A 20,523-nucleotide genomic window follows, 5' to 3' on the forward strand; every position below is an offset into this window, starting at 1 on the left:
CAGCTTGGGCAGTGGGGGGGAGGGAGGGGGGTAGCTTGCTGGGAAGGTGGATCGATGATGGTGCTGCAGGGATTGACAGAGGGGAGGAAAGAGGAGGCACAGCTGGGCCCTGCCACCCCCTCCCTGCCCTTTGTCCTGACCTCTAGAAGGTCAGTTCTCTGGTTCTCCATTGTCCAGAGATTAGGCGCAGTGAGATGCTAGCCTCCTGCCCCTCTTTCCCGCTAGCGTCTTCTTTGAACAGTTCCAGAAAGCAGCCATTTCAAGGGGGAGGGTGGGGAACAAAAGGGTCTGGGTCTCAGGCAACCTGGGAACAGCCAGTCCTAGGAGGAGTGAGTAGATGGGGGGCCTGAACTCTCTTGGAAGGGCCCCCCACCCCACCCCGGGAGGGAATAGTGCCACCACCTCTGACCCCAGATCATTAGAAAATGATGATGGTGGAAAGGCTGCAAATGGACCTTAAGCTAGTATCTTAACTTTTCTGAAACCCAGTTTGCTCACTTATAAAACCAGGAAAATGATAGCACCATGAGGTGTCATGGGGGCATTAAAGGTTAAATAAGGCAACGCTGATGAAGTGCTTAGCACAGAGCCTGGCATCTAAGTAAGAAGCACGAAATGAATATGATGATAGTGGTATGATGATGGAGCTTTAAGGATAAAAGCAGATTAAGAGGAGGAGCAGACCCCCCCCCCAATCTTTGTTGTGAGCCATCCCACCTGCAGGGTGAGGGGACCACGTGGAGGATGGCGTCCAGGGTTGTGCTTTGTGAGGTTAGAGGCCTCAGGGCCTGTATCTTCCAGATATACACAGGCCTACCCTGAGCCAGACAGTGAGTAGACTCAGTGTTCATGAACAGAACCCAACAGGGGGGAGAGCCCTCTGCGATAGTTCTTCTCCCCCCCCCCCCACTGGCCCTGGTGAACTTGAGATGACTTCAGGGATGAAGACCCTGGGTGGGAACAGTGAGATAGATACCTGCATTGGCTAGACCTCAACAATAGTGGAGTGGGCAATAAACGGTAGCTAAAGATGAGAAGATAGGAGAGGGATGGTCTCCATAGGAGGATCTGAATGCCAATTGGCATCATGATCTATACGACATTGATCATGGGGAGTTGTGGAAGGTTTTTTTTGCAAGGGGAGGGGTGAGCAGTGCTTTAGAACTGGAAATTATTGTGTCTAATGATCTGGGATTGACTTTGAGGAATCATTGCAAAGGGGCAGTGTGTGGTATTAGCATATGTCAGTGGTTCTCAACCAGAGGCAATGTTGCCCCACAGACGACTTCTGGCAATGTTTCGGGGCACTTTTGGTTGTCAGAACCAAGTGGGGGTATCACCGGCATCCAGTGCTTAGACATCAGAGATGCCATTTAACACCATACGATTCTCAGAGCAACCATTAGGCCCAAAACATCAACAGTGCCAAAACAGAGGAACTCTTCCCTAGACTGTGGGAGGAGGCAGCTATACCTTTTACAAGATGCTAGTGGTGGGGACAAGACATCTGGGAGTTAGCCAACTTGACGGACAGTTCTCCCTGCCAGCCCCAGGCCTCCTGTACAGCTGAGGGGTCCAAAGTGAGTCTTGGGAGGATGGCTAAGCGGGAGCTAAGAGAGCACCAGTGTCCCATGATTAAGTCGAAGCAAACAGATGGAAAGATGGAGTCTGTTCCTCTCCGTTTACCCCCCCGACTGGCCAGGATCCCTGGCAGATCCCAGGCCCTAGCAACTGAGAAAGCTTGGAGTGTGTGTCTCTCTGAGTTTGGAGCTGGATGATGGTGTCTGGGAGCCTCATATGCTATTAGACATCCCAGAGAAGGAGCAAATGAGGCACTTACAACATCAGGGACTGAAAGCCCCTACAGGATGCCCCGCCCTTCTGGTGAGGGGCAGGGAACTCTGTGCCTCCCCCACCACCCAGGGCAGTCCCCTCCTCCTCGGAAACAGGCACGAATGAGCTGTTCCTCTCACCACCATGAGGATGGGCTGGTACTATGGGTCAGGTGGCTGAATGGGGATCAGAAATATGTCCCCTTTCTGATCCTTCTAGGGGGAGGGCAGGAACAAGAGCATTCACACCCTCCTTGAGTTGGTGGGGCAGGGTCCAGGATGAACCTGATGGAGGGGTGAAGGAAATCGCTGGGAGATTGACACAGAGATAGGAGATATGAATCAGGAGCAAGGCCCAGGAGGCTGCCTCCACACTCACAAAGTAGGAAGTGGGAGGGGCCTCATAGTGGGGGCCCCACAGAGAGAACAGACACCGGACTCTCACTCCTACCCCACCCCCAAGGTACTACATGGTAAATGGGTCTCTAACCCATATGGCTCTCCTGGGGAGTCCTCCAGGCCCACTCCCTGGGGCTGAGGGTGGAGAATGTCCTCAAGGGTGGTGGTGACACCAGCTGCAAATAAGGCCTCCCTCTAGCTTGGGGAGGGGAAGGAACAGGGACAGATTGGAGGGGGAGAACTCAGATGCAGGATCAAATAGGCTCAATGCTTTGGATTTCTGGGAGGGTCTTTGTCTAGAGCCCCTGCTAAGAATGGGAAGCTTCCCTGCTGTATTTTTTTCTAGGGAGAAGGAAGTGGGGATGGGAAGGAGGCGCCCAGCATTCCTAAATGTGCTGACTCTGAGCAGTGGTGGAGAGGGACTGGGATTTGGGAATGACGGCAGAGGAACTGAGAACCCTTGGAGCAGCTGTCTAAGAAGCTTTAGGTTCCCATCTGAGCAAGGAGGAGACCCTATAAATCAGCTTGAAATGGAGCCCACCCCCATCCTTAATTCACAGCTTGTGACGCAAGGAGGAGTCCCAACAAAAAAGACTCCAAAAGGAACAATCACAGGCAGGCAGGGAAAGAATCTCAGAGGTCCTAAGTTAGGCAGGGAGAGACTCCGCCTCAGCTTCTCCAGAACCACCCTGCCTGACAGCAGGCTGGGTGGGGTTGGGCGGCCGTGACTGTGACTCAGGTTTCTGTGGGCAGCCAAGGGCAGCCGGCAGGGAGGAGTCCAGACCGACAGACAGGCCAGCCAACTGCAGCTTTCACCTCAGCTGTCCTCTCTCCTGGGAATGCAGGAGGTCCTTGCCTGGCCATGCTGGCCTGGGTGGGAGTGGGAGGGTCGGGGGGGTGCTAGCCCACCCTGACTTCCTCCCCCCACAGCCGACCCTCCTGTTCCTTCCCAGAACTCTCAGCCAAGGCACTGACTGAGGACGGGAGAGTCAAAGGTCACTGCATCTAGGGAGGTCCAGAATGTATAGGGAGAAGGGTATAGTGCAGGAGTATAGTGTATATATACACTATAGTGTATATATACATGTATATATACATGTATATATACATGTATATATATATATATATAGTGTATATATACATGTATATAGAAAGGTATAGTGCAGAAGTGCAGGAGAAGGTCCTGCACTCTGAGGAAGAAACTGGGGGAGTCTTGGGAACTGGCTTTTAGCCGGAGCAGCCCAGGTCCCCCAGTTTTCCCCAGGCTGGCCGGCTCACGGCTGGGCAGGCTGGTTGTCATGGTGAAGGCTAGGGGCTAGAATGCAGCTGCCTATAGAGTCCGGCTGCTAGGCTTAAGGGAGGAGAGGGTGCTCAGGGACTCCCAGGCCAGCCTTCCCACAACTGACCAGCCAGAGGGGACGGCTGGAGCTGAAACCAAAGAGCTGTGGTCAGGGACTGTAAGACTTCCCCCTTGGTGATGGGCTGAGGGTGTGGCCAGCACAGTCCCCTGGCGTTTCTGGGACCTGTTTGTTGGTCTGTTTTGAGAGAGTGGCTGGAAGAAAGGGAATATGCATTTACTTTGTGCCCAAGTGCTCTGCCCTTGTGTCTTACCAATCTTCACAACAACTGGGAGAGGTCCAGCAAGTTGCCTAAAATGGCAAAGCTGAGCTTAAAATCCAGGACTGGCTGTTACCAGCTCTGGCGATCTTTCTTTTCCAGCGACCAGGCAGTGTTGTTGTTCTTGGGAAGGGAGGGGGACAAAGTGACCCGAATTTTAGCAACAGACTCGATATTCCATCATGAGGCCACAGTGGTAGGATCCAGGTACTGGCTGCTTTTGGAGTCTGGGGGACAGATGACAATTTGAAGAGAAAACTACTGGTGAGTGAAATGCTTGGCACATAGGTTGTCATTAAATATATATATATTTTTAATTTATTTATTTGACAGAGAGAGATCACAAGTAGGCAGAGAGGCAGGCAGAGAGAGAGGAGGAAGCAGGCTCCCTGCTGAGCAGAGAGCCCGATGCGGGGGCTCGATCCCAGGACTCTGGGATCATGACCTGAGCCGAAGGTAGAGGCTTTAACCCACTGAGCCACCCAGACGCCCCTATCATTAAATATTTTTGCAGTAAGAAGCTAGATTTTTGTATGAGCCACAGCTAGTTTTCTGGGACATCCTGGGAGCTTCTGGCTCTGAATTGCAGCAACAGCGGAAGAAGTCAGTTCGAAAGTGGGACTTTCCAAGACCAGCCCGTTGAGAGAGGAATTTGCGGAGCATCTGTGAGGGTGAGGGGGTGGGAAGAGAGGGAAGTGCGTGGACGATACAGGATTATCTCAAGCTCCGGACGCCACCCAGTGGCCAGAATGCAGCACTGTAGGGGGAGCCAGACTCTAAGCGACAACTGCGCGCGAAGCACTCTGGGAGTTGTAGTCCAGCGGTGCTCCCAGTGGGGCTGTTGGGTGTTGTAGTCTGACGTTTATTGGGCGGGAATTATCCTCGTCGGCCGGACCACGAGTCCCGTGGTGCCCCGCGGCAGGACGCGCAGGCGCGGTGAGTCGGTGCCGGTCAGTCCCGAAGGCTGAGGGGCCGCGGCTGGGTCGAGCCGTGTCAGGAGGGGTGGCCGAGCGAGTCTGTGGCGAGGCGGGGTAGGGCGGCTGGCACCATGTCTAGGCAGGCGAACCGTGGCACCGAGAGCAAGAAAATGGTAACTCGGAGCGCGTGACCTCTGCGGGCGGGCGAAATGGAGGGGTTCTGGGGAAGGGGCCTGGCGCGGGGCGCAGTTGGAAAAGGGGCTCCTCCCGTGAGCGCGGGGTGCTTCTGCGGGAAGGAAGGAGGAGGGGGCTGCCCGTGGGTTGGCAGGGGAGAAGCTCGCCGCGGGCATCGCAGGCCTGGGGCAGGTTGGAGGGCCGCTGGAGCCGCTCAGAGACCCCACCCCTGGGTCCTGAGAGCGCCGAGAGCAAGACCCGCGACGGCAGCGGTAGTAACTACCAACGTCGTTCGCTCTCTTAGTGCGTGTTAGGCACTAGGCCAAGCACTCTACGTACCTTAGCTCATTGAATCCGCCAAGTAACTCTCTTAGGTGGATAATGTTATCGGAGTTTTACAGCTCAGTTAAGTTTACATAACTTGCCCAAATTTACAGCTTGGAAGAGTTAGGATTTGAACACACGTCTCTCTAACTGCGAAACTTCAGACTGCTGGGCCCCGCTGTCTCTCGCGCTGGGAGAGCAATGCTGGGCATTGCAAGAGACGCTCAGACACTGGTCTTAGCAGAAAGAACTTTCTATTTGGAGGAGTGTGAGGTGGGCCAGAGTAGGCAGTAAATGGTGCCCCTCTGGTGAGTGGGGGCGGCTCCTTTCTTGTCCTGGGAAGAGTGGGACACCATGTAGTTTCATAAAGGTTGGCTGCAGGTGGCAGCTGGGACTGGAAAGTAAGGTAGATGACGTTTTTCTTCAAGTTAAGACTTCTTGATAAGTGTTCTTTTCTTTGCCATGTTCTTCCCTCCTCCAGAATTGCCCATGCTATTTGTTTTCAGATTTAGAAATTAAATATCCAAGGTTGCAGGTTGGGCCAGCCGATCAGGGGCCCTTTGCTGACACTCAGCTCTAGAGGGGTGTGATTAAACATCCCTCACACCTTGGCCTCTTACAGCAGGAACAGCACCAAAAATGGGCTGCAGGAGGCCCTTGTATTTCAGAGTAGTACTTACCCTTTTTGTCTCTCAGACCACTTTTGAGAAGCTGCTGATGCCTATGGATCTTCTTCCTAGAAATAATTAATTGACAACCATATACACAGACATTTACTTATATTTTGGGTGGATTTGTGGACTCCTTGAAGCTCCTCAATGGATAACAGGTTAAGAATTTCTGTTTTGGGGGCACCTGACTGGCTCAGTATGAGGAACTTGCAGCTCTTGATCTCAGAGTTGTGAGTATAAACCCCTCATTGGGTGTAGAGATTACTTAAAAATAAAATCTTTTTTTTTTTTAAGATTTTATTTGTTTACTTGAGAGAGAGCATGAGAGGGGAGAGGGTCAGAGGGAGAAGCAGACTCCCTGCTGAGCAGGGAGCCCCATACGGGACTCGATTGCAGGGCTCCAGGATCATGACCTGAGCCGAAGGCAGTCACTTAACCAGCTGAGCCACCCAGGCACCCTAAAAATAAAATTTTTAAAAAAGAATTCCTGTTTTGGAGGAAATAGCAAGAATTTCAAAGAAAAAAAGTATATTTTGCTAGGAAACAGTCTTGTGTAGGGGAAAAAGCGTGAACATTGTTGGAATTCTGTCTTGATTGATCCTCAGTTTCCTTATGTGTAAACTGGGGACAATAATGCCTACTTAGGATTAAGTGAGATAGCAGTGTACAATGTATGGGGCATGGTAAATGCTTCCTCTTCCTTTTTCTAAGATATGAGCAGATACAAGAGGTCTTCCTGTTTAGTTTTCATCTTACTCTTGTCCTTTTTTTTTTTTTTTAAGATTTTATTTATTTATTTGACAGAGAGAGAGAGAGATCACAAGTAGGCAGAGAGGCTGGCAGAGGGAGAGGGGGAAGCAGGTTCCCCGCCTATCAGAGAGCCCGATGCGGGGCTCGTTCCCAGGACCCTGAGATCATGACCTGAGCCTAAGGCAGAGGCTTAACCGACTGAGCCACCCAGGTGCCCCCCTACCTTTTTTTAAACCTGAAATCCCTATTGAAATCTTTATAATATTTTAACCAGGAACCCCCAGGTTCCACCCTTAACCTACAGTGTTCACTCAGCTTTGGTGAGTGGAGTAGTTTAGAAAGGGCCAGTAGCCTACTCCCATCTCAAGGATTTTGCAACTCCTAGTGTCTCTGTTTAGAACTTCCTTCCCCCAGGGGCACCTGGCTGGCTCAGTCAGTAGAGCATCCACAGAGCATGCGACTCTTAATCTCAGGGTCCATGGGATTCTTGGGGGTTTTGAGTTCAGGCCCACGTTGGGCATGGAGCCTACTTAAAAACAAAACAAAAAAAGGAAAGAAAGAAAAAAAACCTTCCTTCCCCCAATGAGTAACCCTAATCCTCATCTAACTATTCCCCACTTCATTCACAGTTACTGAAATGTCACCTCCTCTGAGAGGCCTTCCCTGACTACCTGACTAGTTTTCTGTCCTCTTACTCTACTCCATTTTTCTTCATAGCGCTATTTCATTATGAATTACATAGTTGTTTGTTTTCAGCTCCCCCCATGAGAATTTAACCACCAGAACAGGGATTTGTTTTGTTCACTGCTCTATTCCTAGCATCTAGAATGATGCTTGGCACTAGGCAGTCAATATTTAGTGAATGAATGACATGAAGGTTTGGTGCAGCCTCTCATTCACTTACTGCTGGCGCCTACTTAGGGCTTGTCACATGATCCTCTTTGTGGCCATTTGGTTCTGACTTGCTCTTCTCCTCCCAGGCAGTCTCCCCCTCTAGCAGCCCTCTTTCCCAGTTGACTATACCTTCTGCTAATTGCTATGTTCCCACTAAACCTTCCAAGACTTAAGTGATTAATATGCCAAGGAACTAGATCTCTGCTTTCAGTCTGTGTGAACAGAAATAACCGATGTATCTGGCAAACTCTTCCTGAGCCCTAAACTCTTCCACAGCCCAAACTCTGTGCTGGGTGTTGTGAGAGATGCAGTCCTATTCTGTAACCTTGAGGAGCACATTCCATGAGGCAGGAAAGTACACAACACAGCGGCATAATACTGTCTGGTGTGGAGTCCCAGCTTAACCACTTACTTGACGTGTGACCTTGGGCAAGTTTCCTCATTGTCGTAAGCATCAGTTTCATCATCTTTAAAAAATAAGTTAGAGGGGCACCTGGGTGCCTCGGTGGGTTAAAGCCGTTGCCTTTGGCTAAGGTCATGATCCCAGGATCCTGGGATCTAGCCCCGCATCAGGCTCTTTCTCTGCCTGCCTCTCTGCCTACTTGTGATCTCTGTCTGTCAAGTAAATAAATAAAATCTTAAAAATAAATAAAAATAAAAAATAAGTTAGTGTAGTAATAGTATCTGTCATGGGGTTCTTCTGAGAATTCACTGAGGTGATGCATGGAAAGGCAGCAGTGTGATGGTGCTTGAGACGGGAGTGTGCTACTGGCCCTTTCTAAACTACTCCACTCAGCAAAGCTGAGTGAACACTTGGCGCTCAGTGAAAGTCAGCCGGCAAGCATCTTAGTTAGTGCAGATGTAGCCTTTATGTGTCTGTATCATGTTTAGTTCCTGAATTCCTTGGACAATCAAACCTTCCCTTATTTTGTGTCACGTTACTAGTAACCCAACCCCAGCGGCTCTGTTCTCCAGTGCTCCGGTGAATTACTCCTTGGACAGCAGCACTCCAGAGTCTCTAAGGGAAGGCCAGAGGGTGAAAGATAAGGGTGAACTCTGTCCTGTCACTGACCTTCACTCCCAGCTGTTGGGGGCAGTCACACTGAATTACTTATGTAGATAAAAATAGTAAATGCGACTCTTGGAGCATTAGCTCCAAAGATCAGCCCCCTTAGGGAGATTTGTTATTTGTCTGGGACACTAACTGAAAAGCCTTTTGAAAACTCTCAAGTGCCGTAGCTCACCTGAACTAGGCCTTGGCTTAATTTGCTATGCTCAGGTTGTGCCCGGAGTACTTGGAGATCAGATCAGCTGTTCAGTATGAAACCACTCCTGTGGTTTGTTGATCCGCAAAGCATATTTCAGTCCATTATCTCATGAGATCCTCCCAACAATCCTGTAATCAGCATGACAGATTTTACTGTTAACCATTTTTGTGTGAGGAGATTGAGATTTGCAAAGTGAAGTGATTGACCTAAAATCTCACCATGAGTAAGTGGCAGTCCAGGCTCAGAATCAGGTCTTCTGACTACAAACCCAGTATTCTTTCTGTATGCCTTATTAGTTGTTACCGAGTTCTTTATATTGATTCAAAATCTCCTTCCTTGAACTTAGTTCAGGGTACTCTCAAATACCACACCACAGAAAACTAGTTTTTCTTTTTATTGAAGATTTTATTTATTTGACAGAGGGAGGGAACACAAGCAGGGGGAGTGGGAGAGGGAGAAGCAGCTCCCCACAGAGCAGGAAGCCCGATGTGGGACTCAATCCCAGGATCCCGGGATCATGACCTGAGACGAAGGCAGATGCTTAACGACTGAGCCACCCAGGTGCCCCAGACTACTAGTTTAAAAATAAAAACGGGCCCCTGGGTGGCTCCGTCAGTTAAACATGTGACTCTTGATTTCGGCTCAGGTCATGATCTCAGGGTGGTGAGATCCAGCCCAGCTTCGGGCTCCAGGCTAGGCGTGAAGCCTGCTTAAGATCCTCTCCCTCTGCCCCTCCCTCTTTCTCTCTCTCTCTTTTTCAAATAAATAAATTAAATAAATAAAACAATATCTACTTTTTAAAAAAAGGTTTTATTTATTTGACAGAGAGAAAGATCACAAGTAGGCAGACAGGCAGAGAGAGGGAGGAAGCAGGCTCCCCACAGAGCAGAGAGCCCAGTGTGGGGCTCAATCCCAGGACCCTGAAATGATGACCTGAGCCGAAGGCAGAGGCTTAACCCACTGAGCCACCCAGGCACCTCCAATATCTACTTTTTAAAAAAGATTTTTTAGGGGCACCTGGGTGGCTCAGTGGGTTAAGCCTCTGCCTTCGGCTCAGGTCATGATCCCGGGGTTCTGGGATCGAGCCCCGCATCAGGCTCTCTGCTCAGCAGGGATCCTGCTTCCTCCTCTCTCTCTGCCTACTCTCTGCCTACTTGTGATCTCTATCTGTCAAATAAATAAATAAAATCTTTAAAAAAAAAAAAAGATTTTTTATTTATTTGAGAGAGTGTAATAAAGACAAGCCATGAGTGGGGCGGAGAGGAGCAGACTCCCTGCCAAGCGGGGAGTCTGATGCTGTGTGATGCTGGGCTTGATCCCTGGATTCCAGGATCATGACCTGCGCTGAAGGCAGACACTTAACCAACTGAGCTACCTGGGTGTCCCCAGCAATATCTACTTGTGTAGGTGCTGTGCAGCAGGTGCTCTACAAACATTATCTCACTGGGATCTCACAGTAACTTTCAAGGGCAGATAATATTGTCACCATCGTGCAGATGGGGAAAAACTGACTCAAGACACTAAGTGGTGGGGCGCCTGGGTGGCTCAGTGGGTTAAAGCCTCTGCCTTCGGCTCAGGTCATGATCCCAGGGTCCTGGGATCAAGCCCCACATCGGGCTCTCTATGGAGCAGAGAGCTGCTTCCCTTCCTCTCTCTCTGCCTGCCTCTCTGCCTAATTGTGATCTCTGTCAAATAAATAAATAAAATCTTTAAAAAAAAAAAGATACTAAGTGGTGGCTTAGATGGCATAACTTTTTACAGAATGGTGCTCAACTATAAGAGGACTGAGTCTCAGTTACTTAACCTATCACCTGTAAAGTGAGAATGAATAATGTTTGTTTTGCTAACCTCTCATGGTTATGATTAGGATCCATGAGAAACTCTGAAGGCATTCTGAAGGTTTTATAAATGTTTATGGCCATTATTATTAATCATAATTAAAGCACCTAAACGTAGAAATGTTGCAGAAGAGATTCATGTTTTCTTCTGGGAAGGATAATGTAGTTACTATGTTTAGTGAAGAAATTGGATTGGTTGAATTAGCTGACCTTTAAGGTCCCATAGAACGTTTTGTTACAAGGGTCACAGAACTGAAAACCCAGGTCAAGAGTAACCTGTTGGGGCGACTGGGTGGCTCAGTTGTTAAGCGTCTGCCTTCGGCTCTCTCTCTCTGCCTGCCTCTCTGCCTGCCTCTCTGCCTACTTGTGATCTGTCTCTCTCTGTCAAATAACTAAATAAAATATTAAAAAAAAAAAACACCTGATCTCTCACTCTCCCTCCCTCCTCTCTTTCTGTGTGTGTTTGTATGTGTGTATATTATCTGTTTATTCTCTCTCTACCTCCTATTAGATAGTCCCTGGACATAGTAAACATTGAATGAATGACTTTTTCTATACCACAGCCCCATTCGTATTTTTAAAGTATGAAGACCTTTAAGTTGTATATTTGAATTGTGCACTGTTCCAAGTAGGCTTGGTTCATAATCAGAGATGTAGACAGACTTACAAATTAAGAGAGAGTGTGGAGAGTTGGGGCAGGAATCCCATTCCCAGATCCCAGGCATACTGATTCTGTGACTGTGGACAGATCTGTCTAGAACCTTGAATTTTCTTATTGGTAAACTGGGGGCTGCTGCATGTATAAGCAGTTGACAGCATCACAGTATTGATGTTACTTGGCATCATGGTGGGCTGAGGCTGTTAGGAGTCTCCATCCAAGGGCTCATTAATAATGGAAAGAGAGCTCTACTGATTTAATGCAGCGGTGCCAACTCTATGGACTGGTAACTGCTGGATTGTCTCCATCCATTCATGTCCAAGCCATTCTAGTGCCAAACCCTTAACTTTACTAAAAAACATTGTCCTCCTTAATAGCTTCCCTTAATTGCCATATTTGGTAAATGGTCTCTTGGAGACACCCTGATCTGGCTGTTTTAGTTGGGTTCAAAAAGCTTCCTGATTCTGAAACTGATTGTCTTTGACTTCCTAGTGCAGCTAAGTTTTTTGTTACTGTTTTGGGGTGTGGGGAGTTATTAATATTGCACTTGTGGGGATCAGTGGATAGAATGAACATTGGCTTAGAAACTCTTGTTTTTTTTGTTTCCCAGAATTACTTTTGTCAATAGCTGTTTGTCCTTGGGCAGATTACTTAATCATTCTGAGTCTCCATTTCTTCATCTCTAAAATGAGATTAATTCCTTCCCGTTCTGCTTTATGGAATTCTTGTGGGATGGAAAATGACGTGATAAAAAAATAGAACGCAGTGTATAAGCAAAAGGCATTCACGTCACTGTTCTTACGGTGACCTTGCCACCAGGCCATGGGGATGAGATGAGGGGCCCTAACGTGCTGAGAGCCTGGGCCTTAACATTACGTGGACTTTGTTCCCCCAGAGGAATTGAGGACAGAAAGGTGCTGTGCTCCGAGTTTGACACGCTTCCATTCAGAAGGGAGTAGCTGGGTGATTGCTTCTCTGTGAATTCATTGGTCCAGACGTTCTGTTAGCACGTTTCTCACTTTGTTTAGCTCTGTTGGTGCCTTTCCCCCACCTCCTGCTTTCATTCTGTAGTCTTGGCATTACTCACCTTGTCACCTTCCACACTTCTGTTTCTTGGTGGGTAGGTGCCAGGAGTCTTTATCCGAGAAAGGGTTTCTGTGATTTTAACTGTGGTTGTAATAGAAACCAGTCCAGATCAGTATTATGTTCCAGGTATACAAAAGATTGGATTCCTCTCAGAGTTACCCCTTTCCTGGAAACATTTTCGCTTTGTCAAGAGGAACATTATTTTTCCTGGTGCTGGTGACTTAGGAGGGGGCTTATCAATGCAGTGGACTCTGGGACTTCTTTCCTCCCCACAGACCAGGTCCATGGGTCCTTTGCTGCTCCTGGGTGGGGCACTGGGAGTGCAGCTGGACTCTAGGCCCCGACACTGCAGACATTCTTAGATGTGGAGAAGCCATGGGTCTCACCGTCTAAGGCACAGAAGCTAATATGTAAATGTCTTCTTCCGGTCTATGTTTCATAGTATCCAGTGGACAGCTGCTGCTTCGCCTGCCTCCCTCCAGTTCTTGCGACCTGAGCTTAGGCCTGGCAGCTGTGGTGGGGTCCAGGGTTAGCAGAAACCCACCTTGATGTGTTGAAAGAGTGACTGCCCCATGTGTGAAGTGCCTTTTACAGCCCGTTCTGTAGTGGGCATGGCTAAAGCCCTGCCACCTTGACCCTGGGGGCGGGGCACACTCTTTGGCCAGCCCACAGGGGACGTTGCTCTTTCCCACCAGACACAGATGACCTTACTCTGAATCCTGACAGCTGCACTGAGGCTGACCTAGACTCACTAAACTTGTTCTTTTGTGCTTCTTGGGCCTGATTGCCTTTTGAACCTCTTTTAGAGCTCTGAGCTCTTCACCCTCACCTATGGGGCTCTGGTCACACAGCTGTGCAAGGACTATGAAAATGATGAAGATGTGAATAAACAGCTGGACAAAATGTGAGTAAGCTCCTCCGCAGGAGAGACAAGAATGGGGCTCCCTAGTGCGCAATCTACATGGGCCTTTAGAGTCCAGCACCGGGTTCTCTCTCATAGCCAACATTTTGGGCATAGTTTCCACTGAGCTCGTTTATTGGGATGTTTTGGGATTATCCCCCATTTTTCCTTTACCAGCCGCAGCCTTACGTTCAGATATAAGACTTTCATACCCCATGATAGAGTCTGTTCTCTCATTTTCTTTCCAGGGGCTATAACATTGGAGTCCGACTGATTGAAGATTTCTTGGCACGGTCAAATGTTGGGAGGTGCCACGACTTTCGGGAAACCGCAGATGTCATTGCCAAGGTCATTATCCTGGGCCACCTGGCTTTGCTGAAGGATGTCACTGGGAGGCACTGTTTACCACTCTCTCCATCTCCCTTAGAGAGATGGAGACTATTTTAGACTATTCCAAAAGTCTGGCAGCTTAGGCAGCTGTCTGGGCCAAAGAAGCCTTCCTGGTGGTATGGGAATAGTGCACGTTTTGAAAAGGGAAGAGTGGTTGGGATCATCCGTGTGGATGAAAGCCCCACTGAGGCGAAGGCCATATCTCCTCGCCTGTGAAGATGTGGCAGAGTAGCATGGGTGTGAGGTAGACAGGCTTTGGACTCAGACAAACCTGGCTTCAGATTCTGGCTCCAGTACTTACTAGTTAAGGGTAAGTTAATTTGAACCTTTTTAATTACCACTTACCTCATCTTTAAAAGAAAATAAGAGCTACCTCATAGGATGGTTGTAAGAAGTAAATGAAGTAATGAGCGTGAGCATTCAGGTAAATGCACTTAACGTAGTGTGCTTGTGGTAAATGGTCGCTATTGATAGTATCAGCTTTACATCTTGTAAAATTAATAATAAATGGTAATACGCCTCTAGCTTTGTGGCATCTGTTACCTAAAGGTTGGTTCTTTCTGTTGCACAGCACGCTGGCCCAAATCCTAGAGAGGGCTGGCAGTGAAGAGCTCTTTGTGAAGGTTTGGAAGTAGGAGAGTGGATAGAGGGAAGGACGTCTCCAGAATAATTCGGTCGCAGTGACCATATTTGCTTTCATGAAGAAGGGTTCAAGGTAGCACAGACAGAAGACAGGACAATGGGCTGCGGCCTCTCACATGCTGGTTCTGGGAAGCCACCCGTGTCAGAAGTGTAGGCGGACAGGAGGTTGCCTGATTGTATGAGGCCTTGAAGGAGAGGGGTGTGGAATTGTGCACAGATGCTTTTCCTTTATTGCCCTGAATACCTAAAGCCCCAGTGTTTTGCAGAGGCCACAGTTTTTTTCCCGAGCCACTTAACTCTCCTTTACCAGTCCCATCCCTTCCCTGGTGTGCAGCCCCCATTGCTCTTCCCCACCGTGCTGTTGTGTTCCTCTGACAGGTGGCGTTCAAGATGTACTTGGGTATCACTCCAAGCATCACCAATTGGAGCCCAGCTGGTGATGAATTCTCCCTCATTTTGGAAAATAACCCCTTGGTGGACTTTGTGGAACTTCCTGATAACCACTCATCCCTTATTTATTCTAATCTCTTGTGTGGGGTGTTGCGGGGAGCCTTGGAGATGGTGAGTGCAGCTCCTTACCTTTCGGGACACTGGAGATGTAATAGGGGCTCGAAAAATGTTTGCATGAATGAGAGAAAAGAAAGGGCTTTGGCTCATCTCAGCACTCTGCTGCCTGAGATGTGATGGTACCGAGCATAGGATCCAAGTTGGGTTTCTCTACACGGTGCTGATTCTCCCTGAGAGTGGCGTTGTCAGCCCCCAAAGCCCAGTAACACCCATTCCCAGATTGGCTCATTTGGTGACAATCTCATTTGTGGGTGTTCTTTACTAAGTTTGTCCTTACCGGTCGGGGCCACTGCTTTCTACAAGGGAACAATGGAACCGGCGATCTCATCCTTGTGGGAAACCAGCCCCCTCAGCTGGACTGCTGTGGATGAGTCAGTTACAGCCCCCTCCCCTGGGGCTCCCCAGAGGCTGTGGCTAGCAGCTGCCCCTTCATTTTCCCACTGTCCCCCAGGTCCAGATGGCTGTGGAGGCCAAGTTTGTCCAAGACACCCTGAAAGGAGACGGTGTGACAGAAATCCGGATGAGGTTCATCAGGCGGATTGAGGACAATCTCCCAGCTGGAGAGGAGTGACCGTCCCCAGGACTTGAGGGTCACTAGCAGGAGCACTTGTTGGAATCAGAAGCCGCAGAGCTCCCTCTGCCCCTTAGAACTCAGTGACTCTTTAACACGGTTGTTACATATTCTCCTAACTCTGTTTCCATTCGCCAGCTAATAAAGAGCAGACTGTGATAACAGTCCGTTCACCCCACAAGTGCGCACATTCGGAAGGGAAGCTCTTTGCTCCCTTTCCCTTCAGAGGGGTTGGATGCAATCATCTTTGGTCGGACTAGAAAGAGCTCAGCCATTTTACATTCCCGTTTGGATTTTCCAAAGCAAAACCCATTTTGACCCCTTTAAGAGGCAAGCCTTGCGCATCTATTCCTGGGCCTTTGGAATGCCATTGGTGAATGCTGAGAGAATCCAGGGTTGTGGGGCGGGGGAGGGAGGCTGATGGGGTGGATAGGAATTGCTAGTTGTAGTGTGACACACTCTAGTGCTTGCCCGGAAAGGGGAGTCATGCCGGGAACACCGACTTCTGGGAAGCCACCCAGGTCTCGTTCCTCCCTGCTGTTTGGAGGCGACATCTCCTCTTTTTACAGAGGGTCCATCCTTTTTTCTTACAGATTCTTCAATAAAGACACATTCTTGAGTGAAATCCTAATCATGTCCTGTTTTCTTTCTGGAATTTTACTACAGTGGATTAAGGAGGCCAACTAAGTTCCTGGGCCCTGCCTCACACTTACCCGGTCTAGGAATGGCTCCTACCCGCAGACCAGAGAGTCTGGGAGACCTGGATGCAAATGCCCCTACAAAGTCATTTTTGGGTCTATTGTCTAGCAAAACCTGGAAGTGGACCATTATCCCAGATATACCTAAAATGGACTATCTTGAGTTCTTGGCCACTGAATAGGAAGACGTGGCTAGAAAGACCTTGTCTTTCTTGGAGCGAGGGAGGGGTGCCTGGCTGGCTCAGTTAGTGGAGTGTGTGATTCTTGATCTCAGGGGCATGAGTTCGAGCCCCATGTGTGGTGTAGAGTTTACTTAGAAAACAATGATGGGAATGAAAGCCAGATTGGTAAAGGTTTGAGAGAATAAAAGAGTACTAAGGGTACCGAGTTTTTCTTTCAAAGAGCTTTGGGGGCGCCTGGTGGGTGGTGCAGTCGGTTAAAGCTCTGGCTCTGGACTTTGGCTCAGGTCCAAATCTTAGGGTTGTGAGATGTAGCCCCCTGGGTGTCGGGCTCCGAGTTTGGCAGGGAGTCTGCTTGGGATTCTCTCTCTTCCTCTGCCCCTCCTCCTGCTCACGTGCTTGCTCGCTCTCTCTTTCAAAATAAATAAATCTTTAGAGGGAGGAAAAAAGAGCGAAGAAGTAGGATAGTGTCTAGAGGGGGGTGTGAAGTCAAAGGAAAGTTAAACTTTTGATGTTGGGTACAATTTATTGCATGCTTACCACATGTCAGACATTGTACTAGCACTTTATATTACCAAATCCACAATAATTCCCTTATTTACAATAATTCCATTTTTAGAGGGGAAACAAGTTGCCCAAGGTCATACAGCCATTAGGTGGAGAATCTAGTGCACAGAGCCCATGTTCTCTTTTTTTTTTTTTTAAGATTTTATTTATTTATTTGACAGAGATCACAAGTAGGCAGAGAGGCAGGCAGAGAGAGAGAGAGGAGGAAGCAGGCTCTCTGCTCAGCAGAGAGCCCGACTCGGGGCTGGATCCCAGGACCCTGAGATCATGACCTGAGCCGAAGGCAGAGGCTTAACCCACTGAGCCACCCAGGCGCCCCACAGAGCCCATGTTCTTAACCACGATGCCTGGTTACCTCTGTGGGGAAGGAGGGGAGAAGTCCTGCAGCCCCCTCCCCAAGCCTTACAGAATTTAGGATAGCTTTTTGGGCACCTGGGTGGCTCAGTCAGTTGAGCGTTGGACTCTTGATTTTGTTTAGGTCATGATCTCAGGGTCATGAGATCAAGCCCTGTGTTGGGCTCTGTGCTCAGTGATGGGTCGGCTTGTCCCTTTCCCTCTACTCCTTTCCCTGTTCTCTCTCTCTCTCTCTCTAAAATAAAAATCTTGGGGCGCCTGGGTGGCTCAGTGGTTGGGGCCTCTGCCTGCTCAGCAGGGAGCCCGCTTCCCCCTCTCTTTCTCTGGCTGCCTCTCTGCCTACTTGTGATCTTTGTCTGTCAAATAAATAAAATCTTTAAAAATAAATAAATAAAAACCTTAAAAACAACAACAAAAAAAAGAACTTGGGATAGCTTTTCAAAGGAGGGATCAGAGATTGTCAGGCTATATTGGCAGCACTGTTCTTGGAGACAGCCTAGGCCCTTAAAGTCCAGATACTCAGGTTTTTTTGGGGATGGCTTTTCCCCAGGCTTTTCCCCAGGTTAGGGCACAGGCCTGAGTTGAGGAGAGCCATTATAGATGCGTTGTGCATAAAGTGTGTCTTGATTGCATAGGTTAGGACCAGGGTTCTGGGACACCTGACTAGAGGCAGTTTGCACAAGACCTGCCTCTTCCAGCTGGGTCAGGCCACTGAAGCGGGGGGAGGGAGAGGTCACTTTTGTGTTCCCAAGTATAGGGAAGCTCCCACTGAGATCCTGTCCTCTGAGCCTCTTTACCTCGCCCTCCAGGTACAGTTTGGGGCCCCAAGGCAGGTCAGCTGTATCTTTAGCATCCACTGTCGGGCTGCGTCCAATCACTCCAGAGTGTGAGTGAATGAAGGAGATGAAGGGAATGGATGCTGGGCCCAGATGTGGAAGCACTGTGTGGTATCTGGGGTCTGCCAAGACAAGGGAGCGACCCCACCCTTTCCTTCTGTGGAGGGGGGGCACACCCTTCCTCTTCTAGGACCACACCTACTTTCCAGCAGCCGTTGTCTGGTATGAGGTTTTAGATCTTTCCTTTTCCAGAGTTAAACACAGGCAGCATTACAGAGTCGGCAAACTGCAGGAACAAAGCCCCCTTGGTGATTTTTCCCAATGGCAGCCCCACAATTGTGTGATGTGCGCCCAGAGGCTGAGGGAAGGGAGGGGCTGTTGGACTGTGGAGCTGCTTGGAACATCACCTCATCATCTCTTCCGAGTGAGCCAAACATACAAGTCTCAGCAACCTAACTTCAGGGCCAACCCCACCCCCACCCCCACCCCACCCCCGCACCGAATTAGTTCACCGTGGATCCTAGAGCTCCCTACTGCTGTGGCTCTGAGGCTGGGGCAGCCCCCTCCCGCCTAGGCCATTCCGCATTCTCTGTGATGTGCTGGCACACCCTCCAAGCAAGATGGGGCACGTTTGCTGGCTTTCTAGGAGGGGCTGAACAATGAGGACAGCAGTCTGGTTGAGGTGGAGTTCTGGGGCTGCAGGAGTCGGTCCTGGTGGCCTTTGGGTTTGACACAGGCTAGGCAGAGCTCCAAGGAAAGGCCTTGCTCTGCAGCCTTTGGCCACCAGGGGTCTCCAGATCACCACTCTATTGCCCCAGAGTGACCACTGGACCCCTGGTTTCCATAATTTGCTAGGAGATGCACCTGATGGGACAATTCCCAGAGACCGGTCAGAACTCAGAAGCACCCCCTTCTTCCAGCCACTCCCGTAGCATCTGACAGCAAAACTTGCGTGCTGCCACGCTGAGGGCCTGCCTGCTGAACCCAGAGCCCGGGGAAGAGCACTTTGGCAAAGAAGTATGCCGCCCCTGAGCCTACCCCAGGCTCTCCTGCTGGCCTCAGTTGTGTAAGCTAGCGCTGAGCCGTCCCCTCATCAACCCTCTTACTTCCCGAGTGGAGACCAGAGCACCAGCACTGTTCCCCTGCTGCAAGAGAGTCCTACTCCTGCCCTCCACCCCCATCAGTAACGTTTCCCCTGGCGGATTGGCCTCCCCTCTATTTGTACTGGGCATCCAGAGAAGGAGGTGGCAACAGAAATTGCATTAAGTAAAATTAAAGTAGTCTCCTAACAAGCAGTTCATTGTGGACGGTTGGGGGTGGTGGGGCAGGAAAAGCATCCTCCCGTTCTCTTGGAGCTTAAGTGCTACCATGTGCTGTTCCCTGGAAGCCAAAGGGCTGGTGGGGGGTGGGTGGTGGCAGGCAAGGAGCCTCGCTGTTACCGATCCCCAGCCTTTGATGTAGGGCCAGGCCTGACCCTAGGACAGCCGATGGCCACTGCCAGGGGAGCTGTGGGACAGAGCGCATTCCTGGGGGCAATTTACCCTTCTGGCAGGAGGAGAGGAAAGTTTCGACTGTGGGGAAGGGGGTGGAGAGAGGGCGCAGCAGATGAAGTTAGAGGGTGGGTGTTGCGAGGGACTATGGAGGGAGCCAAGGCATAGGGCAGCACCGTCTTACCACCTCTGGCTCGATGAACTGGCTTGGGCAGAGGCCTCCTCCAGGAAGCCTTCTCTGATGGACCCCGAGCTGCTGAGGAGCAGCACCTTCACTCCACCAGTCTTGTGGGCCGGTCCAGGTAGAGCCCCAGGGATGCCCAGAGAAGCCGCTGCTCTTCCCTCCTGGCTCTGGGGGTCTGGACTGTCAGCCATGGAGACATCTGGGACTGAGCCGGGCTGAGGAGGCTGGGAGGACAATGCGGTGACATGAGAGTATGTGTGAGTGAATGTGGGTGACAAATGTTATTCATAGCAACAGCGAGTATTTATCAAAGAGTGACTAGGTGCCAGTCAGTGCTGGTCTAAGTGCTTCACATATGTTTTTCCTTTAGCCTTCACAACAACTCCATCCCTGTGCCCATTCTGAAGATGGGAAAACTGAGGTACACAGCTAGGGCACAAACCCGAATAGTCTAGTATTGGAACCCCAAGCCCTACGTTATGTGTTCTGTGTGTAAGTGGGTTTCAGTGTGTGTCTGTTTCCTTGTGTTCTTTGGAGAGAGTGTCTGTATGTAAACTCTTTCATTTAACAAAAATGGAGCCCTGTGCTGGGGGCTTGGGCCCGGGGACAAGAGGACAGAGAGATGGTGGCAGGGAGGAGAGATGTTGAAAACAAGAGACAAAGGCAAGTTCTGGCTCACTGCTTACTGGTTACAAGACACTGAGCAAAGGATTTGA

At 49.7% G+C, this 20,523-nt stretch overlaps 1 protein-coding gene across 1 annotated transcript; it reads left to right on the plus strand.

Moving 5' to 3' along the window:
* Positions 1–4,768: 4,768 nt before the first annotated feature.
* On the plus strand, positions 4,769–16,128 carry TRAPPC3 (trafficking protein particle complex subunit 3). Its single transcript, XM_080800037.1, has 5 exons — positions 4,769–4,938; positions 13,235–13,332; positions 13,578–13,677; positions 14,740–14,922; positions 15,380–16,128. Exons 1-5 carry the CDS (start codon positions 4,897–4,899, stop codon positions 15,497–15,499), a joined length of 543 nt encoding a protein of 180 aa, XP_080656163.1. The 5' UTR covers positions 4,769–4,896; the 3' UTR covers positions 15,500–16,128.
* Positions 16,129–20,523: the final 4,395 nt, after the last annotated feature.

Source organism: Martes martes (assembly GCF_963455335.1).
Source record: "Martes martes genome assembly, chromosome: 4".
Lineage (NCBI taxonomy): Eukaryota > Metazoa > Chordata > Mammalia > Carnivora > Mustelidae > Martes > Martes martes.